Here is a 17,580-nt window from a genome sequence, read left to right on the forward strand (position 1 = left end):
CTCTCCCCGATGTTATTCAATCTGTATATTGAGCAAGCAGTAAAGGAAACAAAAGAAAAAATTGGAGTAGGTATTAAAATCCATGGAGAAGAAATAAAAACTTTGAGGTTCGCCGATGATATTGTAATCTGGTCAGAGACAGCAAAGGACCTGGAAGAGCAGTTGAACAGAATGGGCAGTGTTTAGAAAGGAGGATATAAGATGAACATCAACAAAAGTAAAACGAGGATAATGGAATGTAGCCGAATTAAGTTGGGTGATGCTGAGGGAATTAGATTAGGAAATGAGACACTTAAAGTAGTAAAGGAGTTTTGCTATTTGGGGAGAAAAATAACTGATGATGGTCGAAGTAGAGAGGATATAAAATGTAGACTGACTGGCAATGGCAAGGAAAGTGTTTCTGAAGAAGAGGAATTTGTTAACATCCAGTATATAGTCTGGGAGACGAGTCTTTGGTATTGACAGCTCGGTAGCGTCTTTCCGTTGCCTAGCGACCGCAGGCAGGCAGCCAATGACGGCCTGACTTTGAGCGGGTAGCAAGGGCCACGTTGCCGCTCTGAAACCTGGTCGCGCGCGCTTATGAAACTTACCAGTGTCTCGCGTGCAGGCGGTGCGATCGTTCGTCGTTTGTCTGAAGTTGAATTCGCAGTTTATTTCATTTTTGTTGTTTTTAGTGTTTCTTTGTTTATGTTTCGTTGTAAACAATGTCTAGTGCGGCGGTTAGTACCAGCCCAACACAAGAAGTGAAACGGAGGAAGAAAAGTGTGCTACACACCTAGGCCCGTGAATTCGTGTGCTCTGTGAGGGATTACTTTGAGAAAGAAAAGGACAAAGGTGGGCCCTTAATTCCTGTTGTTCAGGTTGTGAAGAGAACTGCAGCAGCATTGAAAATAAGTAAGAACACTGTTGTAAAGATAGGGAAAGAACAGTATAGTGTAGATTGTGACGAGAGTGGCACAACAAAGCTGCACACACCAGGAAAGAAGTGACCGAGAAATAAGCAGGTGACAGCTTTGGACGATTTTCAGAAAGACGCTATTCGTCGTCATATATACAGCTATTATAAGAGAAGGGAACATCCCACTCTTTCTAAATTACTGGTGTCGCTTCAGAAAGACGATCTTTTTAAAGGGAGCAAATTTTCATTGCGTACAGTGTTGAAAGACATAGGCTTCAGCTATTCACTGTTTAACGGACGCAAAATATTAATGGAAAGGACAGATGAAGTTGCATGGCGGTGCAGATTTCTGCGCAGGATCATGGGTGTGGAATTAGAAAGTATAGTGTGGTTAGATGAAACTTGGGTCAATGCCAGCCATTCTTTACGTAGAGGCTGGAATGATGGAACGCCCGAGGGGACAATGGCAGTGTCTGTTGGCAAAGGAGGGTGTATTATTGTCTTACATGCAGGAACATCGAAAGGTTTGTACCAAACTGCTTGAAAATGTTTCGGTCAAAAAAGACGGGAGATTACCATGAAGAAATGAACAGTGCAGTATTTCAAGAATGGTTCAAGACATCGCTTATGACGAATCTGACAAGTCCATCAGTGATTGTTATGGACAATGCGCCTTATCATTCCGTTGTTCACGATAAGGCACCAACCTTGGCAACAAAAAGAGACTATATCATTCAGTGGTTGAAACGGCGAAAAGTAGATTTCAGAGAAGATTTAAGGAAGGCGGAACTGCTCGAAATTGTGGCACAAAAGAAACCCCAATTTCCAACATATGTAATTGACGAGATTGCTAAAAGGCACGGGCATGAAATCGTTCGGCTTCCTCCATACCACTGTCACTTCAATGCAATTGAAGGAGTGTGGGCGCAGATAAAAAATTACATTGCTGCAAACAATAAAAAATTCATGATCTCTGAAGTGGAAACTCTCCTTCCAGCAGCTATCAATAAAGTGACAAGCGAGACGTGGGCTAAAATTGTAAACAGCACTGCAAGTGCCATCAGAGAGGCGGCCAAAACCGAAGGGGTTGTGGAAAAATGCATCGAAAATTTAATTATACATCTGGGAGAGAGCAGTGGTAGTTCGAGTAGTGCTGAGGAAGACAATGTCAAATCAGATTCTGACAGTGATGTGAGTGGTGTTTTTCCATTACAGTAACTACAACGTATTCAGGAATGTAAGGAGGGAGTTTGCTATCGATCTACAACCAGATCATCATATTGTGAGTATTTTCTTCAGATTATAACTCTTAATACACTGACCAATTATTCTGTAGCGTGTAGTAAAAATGGCTCTGCGCACTATGGGACTCAACTGCTGTGGTCATCAGTCCCCTAGAACTTAGAACTACTTAAACCTAACTAACCTAAGGACATCACACACATCCATGCCCGAGGCAGGATTCGAACCTGCGACCGTAGCAGCTTGTAGTAGAACAAATTAATAATGCTAATACTTAACAATGGAAACCAAAACTGCTAATGTTCAACAACTTGTGAAAATAGTTTTCATTTCAGTTGTGAAGTTTAACAAATAACTTTATTACGTTTCAGCATCTTAGATACTTGTACTAAATAGCTCTTATCAGTTTTCGAGTTAATATATTTCAAGCATCAACTTTAAATAAATTCACGCGTACCAATACGACTTGTATTTTGTCTCGCTTTTATTTCTGCTGCTAGAGAATGCGTGTAGCAGACAGGGCGCCGCGTGCTGTGAGCCACGTTCGGCAACAGCGCCGTCTGCCCGCCGGAACTGTCAGTACCAATCACTCGTCTCACGGACTATAGATTTAAGTATCAGGAAGTCGTTTCTGAAAGTATTTGTATGGAGTGTAGCCATGTATGGAAGTGAAACATGGACAATACACAGTTTGGACAAGACAAAAACAGAAGCTTTCGAAATGTGGTGCTAGAGAAGAATGCTGAATATTAGATGGGTCGATCATATAACTAATGAGGAGGTATTGAATAGAATTGGGGAGAAGAGGAGTTTGTGGCACAACTTGACTAGAAGAAGGGATCGGTTGGTAGGACATGTTCTAAGGCATCAAGGGATCACCAATTTAGTATTGGAGAGCAGTGTGGAGGGTAAAAATCGTAGAGGGAGACCAAGAGACAAATACACTAAGCGATTCAGAACGACGTAAGTTGCAGTAGGTACTGGGAGATGAAGAAGCTTGCACAGGATAGAGTAGCACGGAGAGCTGCATCAAACCAGCCTCAGGACTGAAGACCACAACAACAACAATGAAGCGAGTGGCGATTATGCAGAATGGTTCCTAGACTGAGGAATATCTGTGCACATTACCAAAGCTCCATCAGGTCTGTATGATGTTCAGTTAAGGACTGACATTCGAATTTCCACAGTTGAGAGATCTAAATTAAGGTGTCAACACGCCGGAAAAGTGGATCTTAATTTGCCTGTGAATGGGGAAAAGGAAATTGTTACTGCTCATGATGTACATTATGTAACAAATATTGCCACTAATTTGCTGTCAATAAGCAAAACAGTAAAGAAGGGTAATAAAGTTATCTTTGATACAGAGGATGGCAAAGTGATAAGACTCTTGTGGTGATATTGTAGCTACTGCAAGTAATGTAAGAGGTATTTACAAAGTGAATATAGTTCAAAATGATACAGCAATGCAATCAAGCATAATGTGTGATAGTGTTGAAACAGAGATGGAAACTGAAACAGAGGAAGATGAGAATAAAGAGGAAGCTGATGTGTTATCCGAGAATCAAACTGAGGAAGAAGATTCAACAGAGGAAGTCAGTTTAAAGTGGTCTTCACGTATAGCAAAACGAAAAGAATATCCAGAGTATGAAATGTATGCTGCCCAAACAATCAACAATGAACCAATCACAGTTGATGAAGCTTTAGTTAGTTCAAGACTGGAAAAAGGTTATTGCAAAGGAGCTGCAATCTTTTGCAGATAATGATACATATGAATGGGTTGACATGCCTGAAAATAAAAAGCCACTAAGAGCAAGATGTGTGTTTAATATTCAAAACCTTGACAAGTGCAATACCAAAATTAAAAGCCAGATTGGTAGTTAAAGGATATTCCCTGAAAGAAGGAATAGATTACCATGAAACTCTCTCACCAGTGGTGAAGTATTCATCATTAAGATACCTTTTAGCTCTTGCAGTACTGGAAGACTTATTAATTCATCAAATTGATGTGAAAAGAGCCTACCTGAAGGGAAGGCTGGAAGAGGAAATATATGTGATTCCACCTGATGAAGTTAAGTGACCTTATCACGGGAAAAGGAGAATTTGGCACTTGAAGAAAGGCATATATGGATTAATGCAAAGTGGCCATTACTGGAATAAATGTTCGCATAAAACTTTGATAAAACTAGGTTTGTTACCAACAACGGTAGATCCAAGTATATATCATAAAAGAAGCAATGAAGAAATTGCAATCAAGGCCATATGGTCAGATGAGTTTTTTATTTTAACCAATAGTGAAAGCCAGATGGACTTGTTTAAAAAACAGTTACGGTCAGAATTTAATATACATGATTTAGGGGAACTTAACCAATACTTAGCCATGAAGATTCTAAGAAGTGCCAACTGAGAAGAATTAAGGATTGATCAATCTCTGTATACAATGAAAAGCTTAGAAAAGTTCAATATGGAAAATTGTAAACCTATTTCTACTCCTATGGAAAATAATGCAAAACTGCTAATAACTAATTATGGCAAGAAATGTAAGGAAAGTGTACACTATTTGGAAGCTGTAGGAAGACTACTGTACTTAGCACAGACTTCCAGACCAGACACTGCATTTGCCACAAATGCTGCACGCGAGTTTTGCAGTGATCCTAGAGAAAAGCACTGGATGGCAGTCAAGAGAATAGTCAGATATTTAAATGGAACTGCTGATTACAAGTTAAAATATACTAAAACTGTAAATGTAAATTTGGAAGGATACAGTGATGCAGACTGGGGAAATGAGCTGGAAAGCAGACAATCCATCACTGGAAGTTGTTTTAGACTCATGGGAGGATTGATATCATGGCCATTTAAGAGACAAAGAACTGTTGCTTTGAGTGTTGTAGAAACTGAATATATAGCCTTGTCCTCCACTATCCAAGAAGCTCTTTGGATACGTACACTGATGAGTGAAATAGAATCTCCTCCAACATTAAAGCCAACTGTGGTACTTTGTGACAATATGGGAGCTATTAAACTTGCAAAAAATAATGTCGCCAGTCTAAGATCCAAACATGTTGACATAAGGCATCACTTTATAAGACATCATGTGGAACAGGGAAATACAATCCTCAGTTATCTTTGCCTAGAAGAAATGTCATCTGATCTCACCAAGCCTCTCAGTAAGGACAATTTTCAAAAGCTGGTGAAGCATTATGGTTTAACCTGGGATGCATACTGTTGAGTATCTGAAAAGTGTTTGTTCAAGGGGGAGTGTTGGGGATATGTGAACAAACATTTCCCAGCATGCATAGTGCCGCACAAGATATGATGTGCAGAGTGCAATAGACTCTGTGGAATATACATGTTTCGTGCTTCTTGATGGACAATGTAATATATTTGAGTAGCCAAATGTATTAATATGTGTTGTGAGAATAAAACAAAAGATTTTGTCCCTTAAACAGTTGTTACTTGTCATTTAGCTGCGTTAATCTGCATCAACTACAACATTCTCATGATCCTTTGTGGTTAGGTCTCCAGAGACGATTTCCACACGGGCAGTGTGTTTGGGCATTCTACATTAACAACAATTCTCATAGCAAATTTAACACGACTGACACTAAAACATTGTGCACATTCTGCTACGACAATGGAGTTAATGCATGTGATGCCTTGTATTACTTGCACGACATTAACAAACACTTCAATCGAGCAGTTTACGAGAGATCTTCCCATTGGAGGAACAAATTTACAACCTCCTACTATTTGTGTGAAAAATGTACATATTACAATTTGTGCACTAATCAAGCTATGACTTTAAACCAACAACCAGTGTTTGTCCCTCATCGTGGAACTGGAACTCCTGATTGACCATATCGAAATAATTATGCTTATTGGAGATATAAATTAGCTATTACCAGCTAAAATCTGATTGGCTGCCTGCATCTTTGTTGCAACTGGTCGTCGTGAATTCCCAGCATTCAATGGTCATTGCCAACATCAGCACACTACACCGCTGCTGCCGTAAGCAAAAAATTACCGAAAGATGCAAAAGAAGCTGAAACTGTTGAAGAGCAAGATGGATTACAACACTTGTTCCCATACCACTCCTGATGCCACTATTATTTTTTTTTCCTTTTCTGATATCTGTTCATTATAATGCATATACTATACATACCACATTAAATTTCCCAATTCTTAACTCATGCAGTAGTCAACTAAATTTTATTTTCCACAGTATAACTTGCTGTCTACTGATGACAATAACGCAAAAAGTCCATTTTGAAATAATTTAGTTAAAGAAATATTCTAAATGTTCGATACCTCTAAACTAGGTGTACCTCAAAATTCCACCTGCTAAAAATTGTTTATTCTAGATTAACATAGCTTATTTGAAACCCTCATTCTCCTCTGTTGAATAACTGTTTCACTTTTTCTAAAATCTTAACATTTCAAAAGTTATTTTCTTCCAGGATATTCCAGTCTATGAAGAATATTTTTTTCCAAAAGTCAGTGTCATAGTTTAGTAACCTCCATTTTTCTGTTTCCAAAAATGTATACTGTTACTTACATAACATACGTTTGTCAATTATTCTAACTACAAAATTTCACTTTCTCAGAAATTCTTGGCCAGCTTGGGGAATCCTCATGCACATTACAACTTCCCTCTCATAAAGTAGTACTTATTATTTTGTCATTTTCCGATTATACAGTTTTTGGTTACATGACTTTACTTCAGCAAATATTGTGTGTGCATATTTTTTCCTGTTTCTGGCCTTTATTTCAATATCTAAATGCAATATTGTTGTATTTCGCCAATCTGTAATTTCTGTAATATGGGTTCTTATAAATATGTCATCTCACAAAAAGCCACAGTCAGAAGAAGGCAAGCAGTCTGGTTTTACTGAGTCTGTAACAAGCATCCAACATGTAAGATTCTAGAGTCAATGGCCAATTGCTAAAAGATGAAAATCTATATCAGTAAGTCAATCACCTATGTCAGTTCTGTGAGAAGATTTTGTCAAATCACTTGTAGAATGTGTAACTTATAGATCTGTATAGTGAAAGCTTGATCGTAATAATAAGCCATTTTTTTAATAACAAGATTGATCAGGGAAAAAGAAAAGCAACAATGGTGTTGTGTCACACCATTATGAATTGTCTGAATAACCTAGCAATTATTGGGAAAAGCCTTGATTGGTGGATTTTAACGAGACTAAAGAGGCTCCAAACTGGTTAGTAACGTTACAAAACCTGTCAAGAACTGCACCTTATCTTCAGTACTGAAGATAATCACGGTGTTCTTTGCTCGTTATCTCTCAAAATTTTGTTTCATTAACTTTAGCATACAGCTATCCATGCTTTTAACTGGTGATAATTATGTCATATGACAATAAAATTTGATTACATATGAGAGGTAGAGAATATTTTACATTCTTTCAGAAGTTTCTGACAATCTTCTTTTGAAGGCTAAATTCGAAGTCCAGTTACTGAAAGGTATATGAAGGCATGATGTGATAAACACGCAAGAATCTACAAGTTCCCTACATTTTTGATGTCTTATTTCTTCCAAATTACCTATCATTCATCATTTTCCAAATTTCTTCCATTCTAGTAGATAAAATGAGTAACACACCTACCTTCACGACAAACTAAGAAACAAAGGATCTGACCATCACACTTCCAAGTTTTAAATAAATTAAAATGGATTGAAAATTATTAATAATAAATAACCTCTTAATTTTTTGAATACTTACCTTCGTTGTATACAGTGGCATCATCTGAATTTTTTATTTTCTGAGCAGGCAATGTGGATCCATTGTTCAATGCACCAGAAACACTGTTGTTATTGGTATGACTGTTCGCTTTCTTCAGTAGCAGCAGCAACTCCTTGCGAACTCTTGCTTTTTGTTGACAAATAGGTGAATAGCAACTGCTTACTCCTGTTGTTGCAGCCTGTTTATTATCGTTTTCATTGCAACTAAGAGAATAGCACTTCAAACTTTTACCAAGACGAGCCAACTTTGAGTACTGTTGCCGAATGCCACTCACTTTCTTAGAAATAGTGTTCAATATATCCTTACTGAGAAATGAAGTTTGTGAGTTGTTTGACACACACAGTTTGCCAAGCACCATAGAAGGCAGAAGATGATCCACACCACTCTCACTTTCTGCATCACTCGCATCATTCTCAATATCTACATCACCCTCTGCATCTGATGACTTAGATGTATCACCATTCACACTTACTTTTACTGATCCTTTTGATGCTTGCTGGAAAAAAGAGAGGGAGAGAAAAAAGCATAAGAACTCATGGAAAACAACACAGTAAATGAAACACATTATAACTGTATTAATCAATGGCTTTTCTTCTATCCTGTAACCCATAACTGCATCATTGTCATTCATTAAAAATTAATCACCTATGGTATTTTACTGTTAAATTGTTCTCCATTCTTGTAAATGAAAGGACTATCATATCAAACATAATAAGAAATTATTATCTACAGTGACATTACATAATTTTCAGTCATTCTGACAGTATAAATATTTCATTGGTGAAGCTCAAGAAAATTTAATCTAGACCACAAAATTTATAAAAAATGAGAAGACAATCATTTGCCTGTACAATTCAAACTGTGTGATGCACAGGTACATTTCACACTAAGTTTGAAAGCTACAGCAATTCTCTAAACCGATGGAGCCTGTGCTCCATCCATTATTCTACCGCATGTGAATGGTTACCTTCTCTCACTATTTTGTTTGTTGATTCTTACGAACAACAGGGTGCATACACGGGTAGGGGGGGAAAAAAAACTCTCGGATTTTTCCCAGATTTTTTGGTTACAAACACACTTTTTCCCAGGTGAAAGTACGCTTTTTCCCTGCTGAAAATTCAATTTTCCCTGCTGAAAATTCAATTTTCCCAGGTGAAAATTCAATTTTTTCCACATCAAAGGACGTTTTTTTCTGTGTTAAGTGACAATATATTTTTCCTCGAAGCTGAAACTTCTCAATCCTTTGAATAGTGAAGGTTTTATAAACTCACATAGAACTTCCCAGCACTTTAGGAAACTAAAGCCAGAAAAAAATATGTTTTGTAAAGATGTTTGATGCACAGAAACATTTACACTGCATATTTTTGTACTACGAAAGCATAAACACAAATTCCACCAAATATAGATAATAGCTTCCAAAGCATTGAAATTTAGATTGTGTCACACTTTTGTCAGCCAATTACAGTTCATGTCACGTAATCTCGTCAGCCAATGACAGAACATATTCAGAGCATAGGACATGTGATGTAGTCAACCAATAGCAACATCATTGTTAAGTAGCACAAATGCACAAACAAGACAAGTTAATGGTTTAAATTAATATGCACACATATAGCTACAATAAAAGCTAAGCTTTCAAATATAATATTGATCATCAAAATGTTTAAGAGGAGTGGATAAGGAGGATCCTAGAACACAGCTTAAATTGCAGCAGCTGAAAACTTCTGATGAGCACAATTATAAATTTCACTGCTGTGCACCAAACATTTCTTAGGTGACCTGGATGCGTACATGTTCCATATTTTCATAGAAAAGCCAATTACATGTGTAATTGCTCAAGAATTGACTTCACGCTGTTTTTCAAGGATAATTATACTTTTTCCCATCATTACTACATAATTTGTAATCTATGAAAGAACAAAAATAAATATGACAAACTAACTTTGAAACCTGAACTTTTTTAAGGTGTGTTACCCTTTAAGATATATCAAACACAAATGTACCAGTAAAATTTTAAGTAATAGCATAAACGTCTGGTCTTTTGGGCCAAAAGTTTTCCTATGTGCTTTGTCCTCAGTTTTAAGTTTTGAATGGGAGTATAATGCTCCATGATTTAAGTAATTCATCACACATTCTCACAGATAACATAATTCATCTTGCGTAAAAGGAAATTTACTTTTAAAGTAACACTTCTCAAACCATCGTTCGCAACATTTTTCTGCGGCCTGTTAGAAATGTAAAAAGTTGTGATGTCACACTCATTGAAACGAGGTCCACAAGAAAGACTCATTGCAAGTAGTTTGTTGTTATGAAGTATTGCATAGTCTTTGACACATTTTGCTGCTGGCAGACACTTGTGTGTGCACTGTGTGTTGCTGTTATAAATGGCACATTTTCTTCTCAACTGAACCTGTATTTGTTATTATTCTAACAAAGAGATACAGGGGCTGGCCAGTACTTACCTCAGCTCAGTACAGCCGATAGATACACATAAAACAGAACTGAAAATTTAAGTTCCTAGCTTTCGGAACAAATGTTCCTTCATCGGGGAGGAGAGACTGGAAAGAAAGGGAAGAAGGGAAAGGAGATTCAGTTACTCACAACCCAGGTTATGAAGCAACAGGGAAAGGAAAATAGGGAGGGTAGCAAGGATGGAGGCATGGTTGTCAGAGGGAAGCCAAAGATATTCTACTGTAAGTACTGTGCCAGCTTCAAACCAAAGAGGATGCATACAGAAGTAAAGAGATGTATAGTATAAAGATAAACACAACTATGTAGGATGAAAAGATGCGTGAATGGCTAAAGAGGAAAGGGAAAGAGGAGAAGACTGAAGAGTGAATGGGAGTGAGGTTGTTTAACGTAGGTTCAGTCCAGGGGGATGGCGGGATGAAAGGATGTGTTGGAGTGCAAGTTCCCATCTCCGCAGTTCAGAGGGACTGGTGTTGGGTGGGAGAAGCCAAATGGCACGTACGGTGTAGCAGGTTCCTAGGTCCCTAGAATTATGCTGGAGGGCATGCTCCGCTACTGGGTATTGGGCATCTCCTAGGCGGACAGTTTGTCTGTGTCCGTTCATGCGCTCAGCCAGTTTAGTTGTTGTAATGCTGATGTAAAAGGCTGTGCAGTGCAGGCATGTCAGTTGATAAATGACATGTGTAGTTTCACACGTAGCCCTGCCTTGAATTGTGTATGTTTTGCCAGTAGCGGGGCTGGAGTAGGTGGTTGTGGGGGGGATGCATGGGACAGGTTTTGCAGCGGGGTCGGTTACAGGGGTAGGAACCGCTGGGTAGAGAAGGTAGTCTGGGAATATTGTAGGGTTTAACAAGGATGTTACGGAGGTTAGGGGGGCGACGAAAGGCAACTCTGGGTGGTGTGGGGAGAATTTGGCAAGGGATGATCTCATTTCAGGGGTTGACTTGAGAAAGTCATATCCCCGGCGGAGTAATTTGTTGATGTTTTCGAGGCCAGGATAATATTGGGTGAGAAGGGGGATGCTTCTGTGTGGTCTGGGGGTAGGAATGTTGTTGTTGGATGGGGAGGAATGTATTGCTCGGGAAATCTGTTTGTGGACAAGGTCTGCAGGATAGTTGCGGGAGAGGAAAGCACTGGTCAGGTTATTGGTGTAATTACAACAATTTATCTTTATACTATATATCTCTTTACTTCTGTATGCATCCTCTTTGGTTTGAAGCTGGCACAGTACTTGTTGTTGTTGTGGTCTTCAGTCCTGAGACTGGTTTGATGCAGCTCTCCATGGTACTCTATCCTGTGCAAGCTTCTTCATCTCCCAGTACCTACTGCAACCTACATCCTTCTGAATCTGCTTAGTATATTGATCTCTTGGTCTCCCTCTACGATTTTTACCCTCCACGCTGCCCTCCAATGCTAAATTTGTGATCCCTTGATGCCTCAAAACATGTCCTACCAACCGATCACTTCTTCTAGTCAAGTTGTGCCACAAACTTCTCTTCTCCCCAATCCTATTCAATACCTCCTCATTAGTTACGTGATCTACCCACCTTATCTTCAGCATTCTTCTGTAGCACCACATTTCAAAAGCTTCTATTCTCTTCTTGTCCAAACTGGTTATCGTCCATGTTTCACTTCCATACATGGCTACACTCCATACAAATACTTTCAGAAACGACTTCCTGACACTTAAATCTATACTCGATGTTAACAAATTTCTCTTCTTTAGAAACGATTTCCTTGCCATTGCCAGTCTACATTTTATATCCTCTCTACTTCGACCATCATCAGTTATTTTGCTCCCTAAATAGCAAAACTCCTTTACTACTTTAAGTGTCTCATTTCCTAATCTAATCCCCTCAGCATCACCCGATTATTTTGACCACATTCCATTATCCTCGTTTTGCTTTTGTTGATGTTCACCTTATATCCTCCTTTCAAGACACTGTCCATTCCGTTCAACTGCTCTTCCAAGTCCTTTGCTGTCTCTGACAGAATTACAATGTCATCGGCGAACCTCAAAGTTTTTACTTCTTCTCCATGAATTTTAATACCTACTCCGAATTTTTCTTTTGTTTCCTTTACTGCTTGCTCAATATACAGATTGAATAACATCGGGGAGAGGCTACAACCCTGTCTCACTCCTTTCCCAACCACTGCTTCCCTTTCATGCCCCACAACTCTTATAACTGCCATCTGGTTTCTGTACAAATTGTAAATAGCCTTTCGCTCCCTGTATTTTACCCCTGCCACCTTCAGAATTTGAAAGAGAGTATTCCAGTTAACATTGTCAAAAGCTTTCTCTAAGTCTACAAATGCTAGAAACGTAGGTTTGCCTTTTCTTAATCTTTCTTCTAAGATAAGTCGTAAGGTTAGTATTGCCTCATGTGTTCCAACATTTCTACGGAATCCAAACTGATCTTCCCCGAGGTCCGCTTCTACCAGTTTTTCCATTCGTCTGTAAAGAATTCGCGTTAGTATTTTGCAGCCGTGACTTATTAAACTGATAGTTCGGTAATTTTCACATCTGTCAACACCTGCTTTCTTTGGGATTGGAATTATTATATTCTTCTTGAAGTCTGTGGGTATTTCGCCTGTCTCATACATCTTGCTCACCAGATGGTAGAGAGTTGTCATGACTGGCTCTCCCAAGGCCATCAGTAGTTCTAATGGAATGTTGTCTACTCCCGGGGCCCTGTTTCGACTCAGGTCTTTCAGTGCTCTGTCAAACTCTTCACGCAGTATCTTATCTCCCATTTCATCTTCATCTACATCCTCTTCCATTTCTATAATAATGTCCTCAAGTACATCGCCCTTGTATAAACCCTCTATATACTCCTTCCACCTTTCTGCCTTCCCTTCTTTGCTTAGAACTGGGTTGCCATCTGAGCTCTTGATATTCATACAAGTGGTTCTCTTCTCTCCAAAGGTCTCTTTAATTTTCCTGTAGGCAGTATCTATCTTACCCCTAGTGAGATAAGCCTCTACATCCTTACATTTGTCCTCTAGCCATCCCTGCTTAGCCATTTTGCACTTCCTGTCGATCTCGTTTTTGAGACGTTTGTATTCCTTTTTGCCTGCTTCATTTACTGCATTTTTATATTTTCTCCTTTCATCAATTAAATTCAATATTTCTTCTGTTACCCAAGGATTTCTATTAGCCCTCGTCTTTTTACCTACTTGATCCTCTGCTGCCTTCACTACTTCATCCCTCAGAGCTACCCATTCTTCTTCTACTGTATTTCTTTCCCCCATTCCTGTCAATTGTTCCCTTATGCTCTCCCTGAAACTCTCTACAACATCTGGTTCTTTCAGTTTATCCAGGCCCCATCTCCTTAAATTCCCACCTTTTTGCAGTTTCTTCAGTTTTAATCTGCAGTTCATAACCAATAGATTGTGGTCAGAATCCACATCTGCCCCTGGAAATGTCTTACAATTTAAAACCTGGTTCCTAAATCTCTGTCTTACCATTATATAATCTATCTGGTACCTTTTAGTATCTCCAGGATTCTTCCAGGTATACAACCTTCTTTTATGATTCTTGAACCAAGTGTTAGCTATGATTAACTTATGCTCTGTGCAAAATTCTACAAGGCGGCTTCCTCTTTTATTTCTTCCCCCCAATCCATATTCACCTACTATGTTTCCTTCTCTCCCTTTTCCTACTGACGAATTCCAGTCACCCATGACTATTAAATTTTCATCTCCCTTCACTACCTGAATAATTTCTTTTATCTCGTCATACATTTCATCAATTTCTTCATCATCTGCAGAGCTAGTTGGCATATAAACTTGTACTACTGTAGTAGGCATGGGCTTTGTGTCTATCTTGGCCACAATAATGCGTTCACTATGGTGTTTGTAGTTGCTAACCCGCACTCCTATTTTTTTTATTCATAATTAAACCTACTCCTGCATTACCCCTATTTGATTTTGTATTTACAACCCTGTAATCACCTGACCAAATGTCTTCTTCCTCCTGCCACCGAACTTCACTAATTCCCACTATATCTAACTTTAACCTATCCATTTCCCTTTTTAAATTTTCTAACCTACCTGCCCGATTAAGGGATCTGACATTCCACGCTCCAATCCGTAGAATGCCAGTTTTCTTTCTCCTGATAACGACGTCCTCTTGAGTAGTCCCCGCCCGGAGATCCGAATGGGGGACTATTTTACCTCCGGAATATTTTACCCAAGAGGACGCCATCATCATTTAATCATACAGTAAAGCTGCATGCCCTCGGGAAAAATTACGGCTGTAGTTTCCCCTTGCTTTCAGCCGTTCGCAGTACCAGCACAGCAAGGCCGTTTTGGTTAATGTTACAAGGCCAGATCAGTCAATCATCCAGACTGTTGCCCCTGCAACTACTGAAAAGGCTGCTGCCCCTCTTCAGGAACCACATGTTTGTCTGGCCTCTCAACAGATACCCCTCCGTTGTGGTTGCACCTACGGTATGGCCATCTGTATCGCTGAGGCACGCAAGCCTCCCCACCAACGGCAAGGTCCGTGGTTCATGGGGGGGGGGGGGGGGGACAGTACTTACAGTAGAATATCTTTGGCTTCCCTCTGACAACCATGCCTCCATCCTTGCTACCCTCCCTATTTTCCTTTCCCTGTTGCTTCATAACCTGGGTTGTGAGTAACTGAATCTCCTTTCCCTTCTTCCCTTTCTTTCCCCTCTCTCCTCCCCGATGAAGGAACATTTGCTTCATAACCTGGGTTGTGAGTAACTGAATCTCCTTTCCCTTCTTCCCTTTCTTTCCCCTCTCTCCTCCCCGATGAAGGAACATTTGTTCCGAAAGCTAGGAACTTAAATTTTCAGTTCTGTTTTGTGTGTATCTATCGGCTGTACTGAGCTGAGGTAAGTACTGGCCAGCCCCTCTATCTCTTTGTTAGTATTTGTTATTATTCTCTCATTTATCTTTCTACTGGTGCAGTATTATTCTGCAGCAACAGGCTAAAGTAAAATTCTTTGTTAGAATATCAATTCTTACCAGTCAAAATTACAAAAATTTGTCTGAAAACTAAAACAATTAAAAATTTCCGGAATTCCAAAAAAGGCCTAAATTTTTCCTGGATGAAAAAAATCCCAGTTTTTTTCTAGATTTCCCGCTTGTCTCTGGACATATACACCCTGAACAAGTACTTTCCATCACCGTACAAGGACTGAGTTGGTGACTGCTGCATATAGGTCAAATTTTTTAACATTATAAAGAGCAAATGCACTTATTTGCTAGACTAAAACTGATTCAGTATGAATGTATTTAGCCAATTTCATATTGGTGCCACAGTTTCGATATATGCATGCAATAATAATTTTATCTCCTCAAACCACCACCATAAGTATATGAAATTTCATGAATGAAGAAGTGTAGGAATTTGCATGCTTTGTTAACTCAGAAAATCCACACATGGCATGATGAATGGGAAGCCACACAGCTGTAGTAATTATTGTTCCTCAACATTATGACATCATATTAATAGAAAATGATAGCATCCTTTGTTTAATAGTAGAAGAATGTGCTATGTGTAATTCAGATATTGCACTGTTTTGAAACTTCGGGTACACAAAACAAATTTCAATAAATGCTGAAATAATCTATTTAAAAACTTACATTCTGAGCCAGCTTCCTTTCTTCCAGTATTTTCAAATGTGTTCTTCTGCTTAGAAATTCATCTAATCTTGACTTCCTTGCAATTTTTGGGTAATATAGTCGTCCAGGAGATGTCAGTGCCTTTGTAATATTTATTTCTTCAAACTTTGTAATTGGTGGGAAAACCTTTAGGTTTTTTAATGCAACTAAAATAGATAAAAAAATTCTGTTAAATACCAGAACAAGTTTTTGCAGCTTTTTTCACCAAGACAGTATAATATTAAAATGTCTAAATCATTTTCTTTTTTCATTTCCAATAACAAAACTGGAATCAGACAGCTAAAAATTATATTTGCTCGATCAATGCTTCACATATAATCACCACTTCTCCCTCTTTCAAATCAAACATGTGCTACAGCGTTCCTTCCAGTAACTAATGTACTGAAATGTTGTTCTTTTAGCAATCTAATCTGTAGCTGTTGCATATTAAATGATCATCATTACATGTCATACAAAATGCAACAAATACTTTAAAAAAAAGCAAAAAAAATACATGCAATTAATTAATTGAGCTATTCGGGTCTTAGTATGTTTCATGTTCAACAAATAAGGCACACTGAAAATAGTATTATGACAAATCTAATACATGCAGTTAAATAAGGGACGGAGAATTCCTAACACTTTTAATACCACATACTTCGCAATACTGACTTGCAGTGTTACATCAAGTTGTAGCTCTCTACAAACTTTGTAACTAGGAATACAAGACAATTCATCATAGGCAAAGATATTTCTACACTAATCCAAACATTGCAAAACATACAGACAGACCTTTGTTTGAATTATTTATAATATTATTAACAAATAAGCACAACTCATTAAGAACTAACTGTTATGCTGGCATGAGTAAATGCTGCAATGGTTTTCCAGGTCTTAACCCATCCCCAGCTCCATAAAATCTGCTGTGACAGTACTTTATCACACCCAACCCTCTGGCATTTTACTATCCTCGTTGGACTCTGATATCAAGGTCAAGATGAACATACTAGTACTGGCCATAAACAGCAGTTTGGTTTCATGTCTACACTGTGGGCAGCACTGACCTTGCGACAGTTGGCAAGACCCTCTGGCAGCATAAGTTAGGAGGAAAGTGTGAGCGTTTTTCTCCTCCAGTTGTGTTGATGTTTCCAAAATTTTACAGTTGATAGCATTATTTTTGCACGTGGTTACTCATTTACTCTCGGTTTTTCTCCCGGTTTGCTGTTGTGACTTTGTTTTTATGCAGTTGATAATTCTTAAGCTTCCACATTTTGGATTACTCTCTGTTTGTCTTTCAGAATTGTGTACTGTCATCATCATCTACTTTATGGCCACTCCAGTTTCTCGGAAACCAACTAGTGGCATTCCCACATCTGGTCGCACATTACTAAAGTGGCTACGAAGCTGACTCTCACGTGTGAATAAACTTGTAATGATAGATCATAAGTTTCTGGCATTTTGGCAGTATCAAATAACACTGCAGGAACAACAGCAAGAATATATGCTACTGCAATGACGACAGCAGGAGCAGATGCAGGAATAGCTTAACCAATGCACAGCTGATCTGAAACATGGGCC

At 38.7% G+C, this 17,580-nt stretch overlaps 1 protein-coding gene across 1 annotated transcript in view; it reads right to left on the reverse strand.

Moving 5' to 3' along the window:
* Nucleotides 1-17,580, reverse strand: part of LOC126249437 (nucleosome-remodeling factor subunit NURF301) — a 320,790-nt gene that overhangs the window by 210,530 nt on the left and 92,680 nt on the right. The window contains exons 14-15 of the mRNA XM_049951093.1: nt 15,985-16,169; nt 7,879-8,395 (exon numbers count right to left, since the gene is read on the reverse strand). Of these exons, the coding sequence (XP_049807050.1) occupies nt 7,879-8,395; nt 15,985-16,169 (702 nt within the window). The remainder of the gene's footprint in view (nt 1-7,878; nt 8,396-15,984; nt 16,170-17,580) is intronic.

The sequence above is a fragment of the Schistocerca nitens genome, chromosome 1 (genome assembly GCF_023898315.1).
Source record: "Schistocerca nitens isolate TAMUIC-IGC-003100 chromosome 1, iqSchNite1.1, whole genome shotgun sequence".
Taxonomy (NCBI): Eukaryota; Metazoa; Arthropoda; class Insecta; order Orthoptera; family Acrididae; genus Schistocerca; species Schistocerca nitens.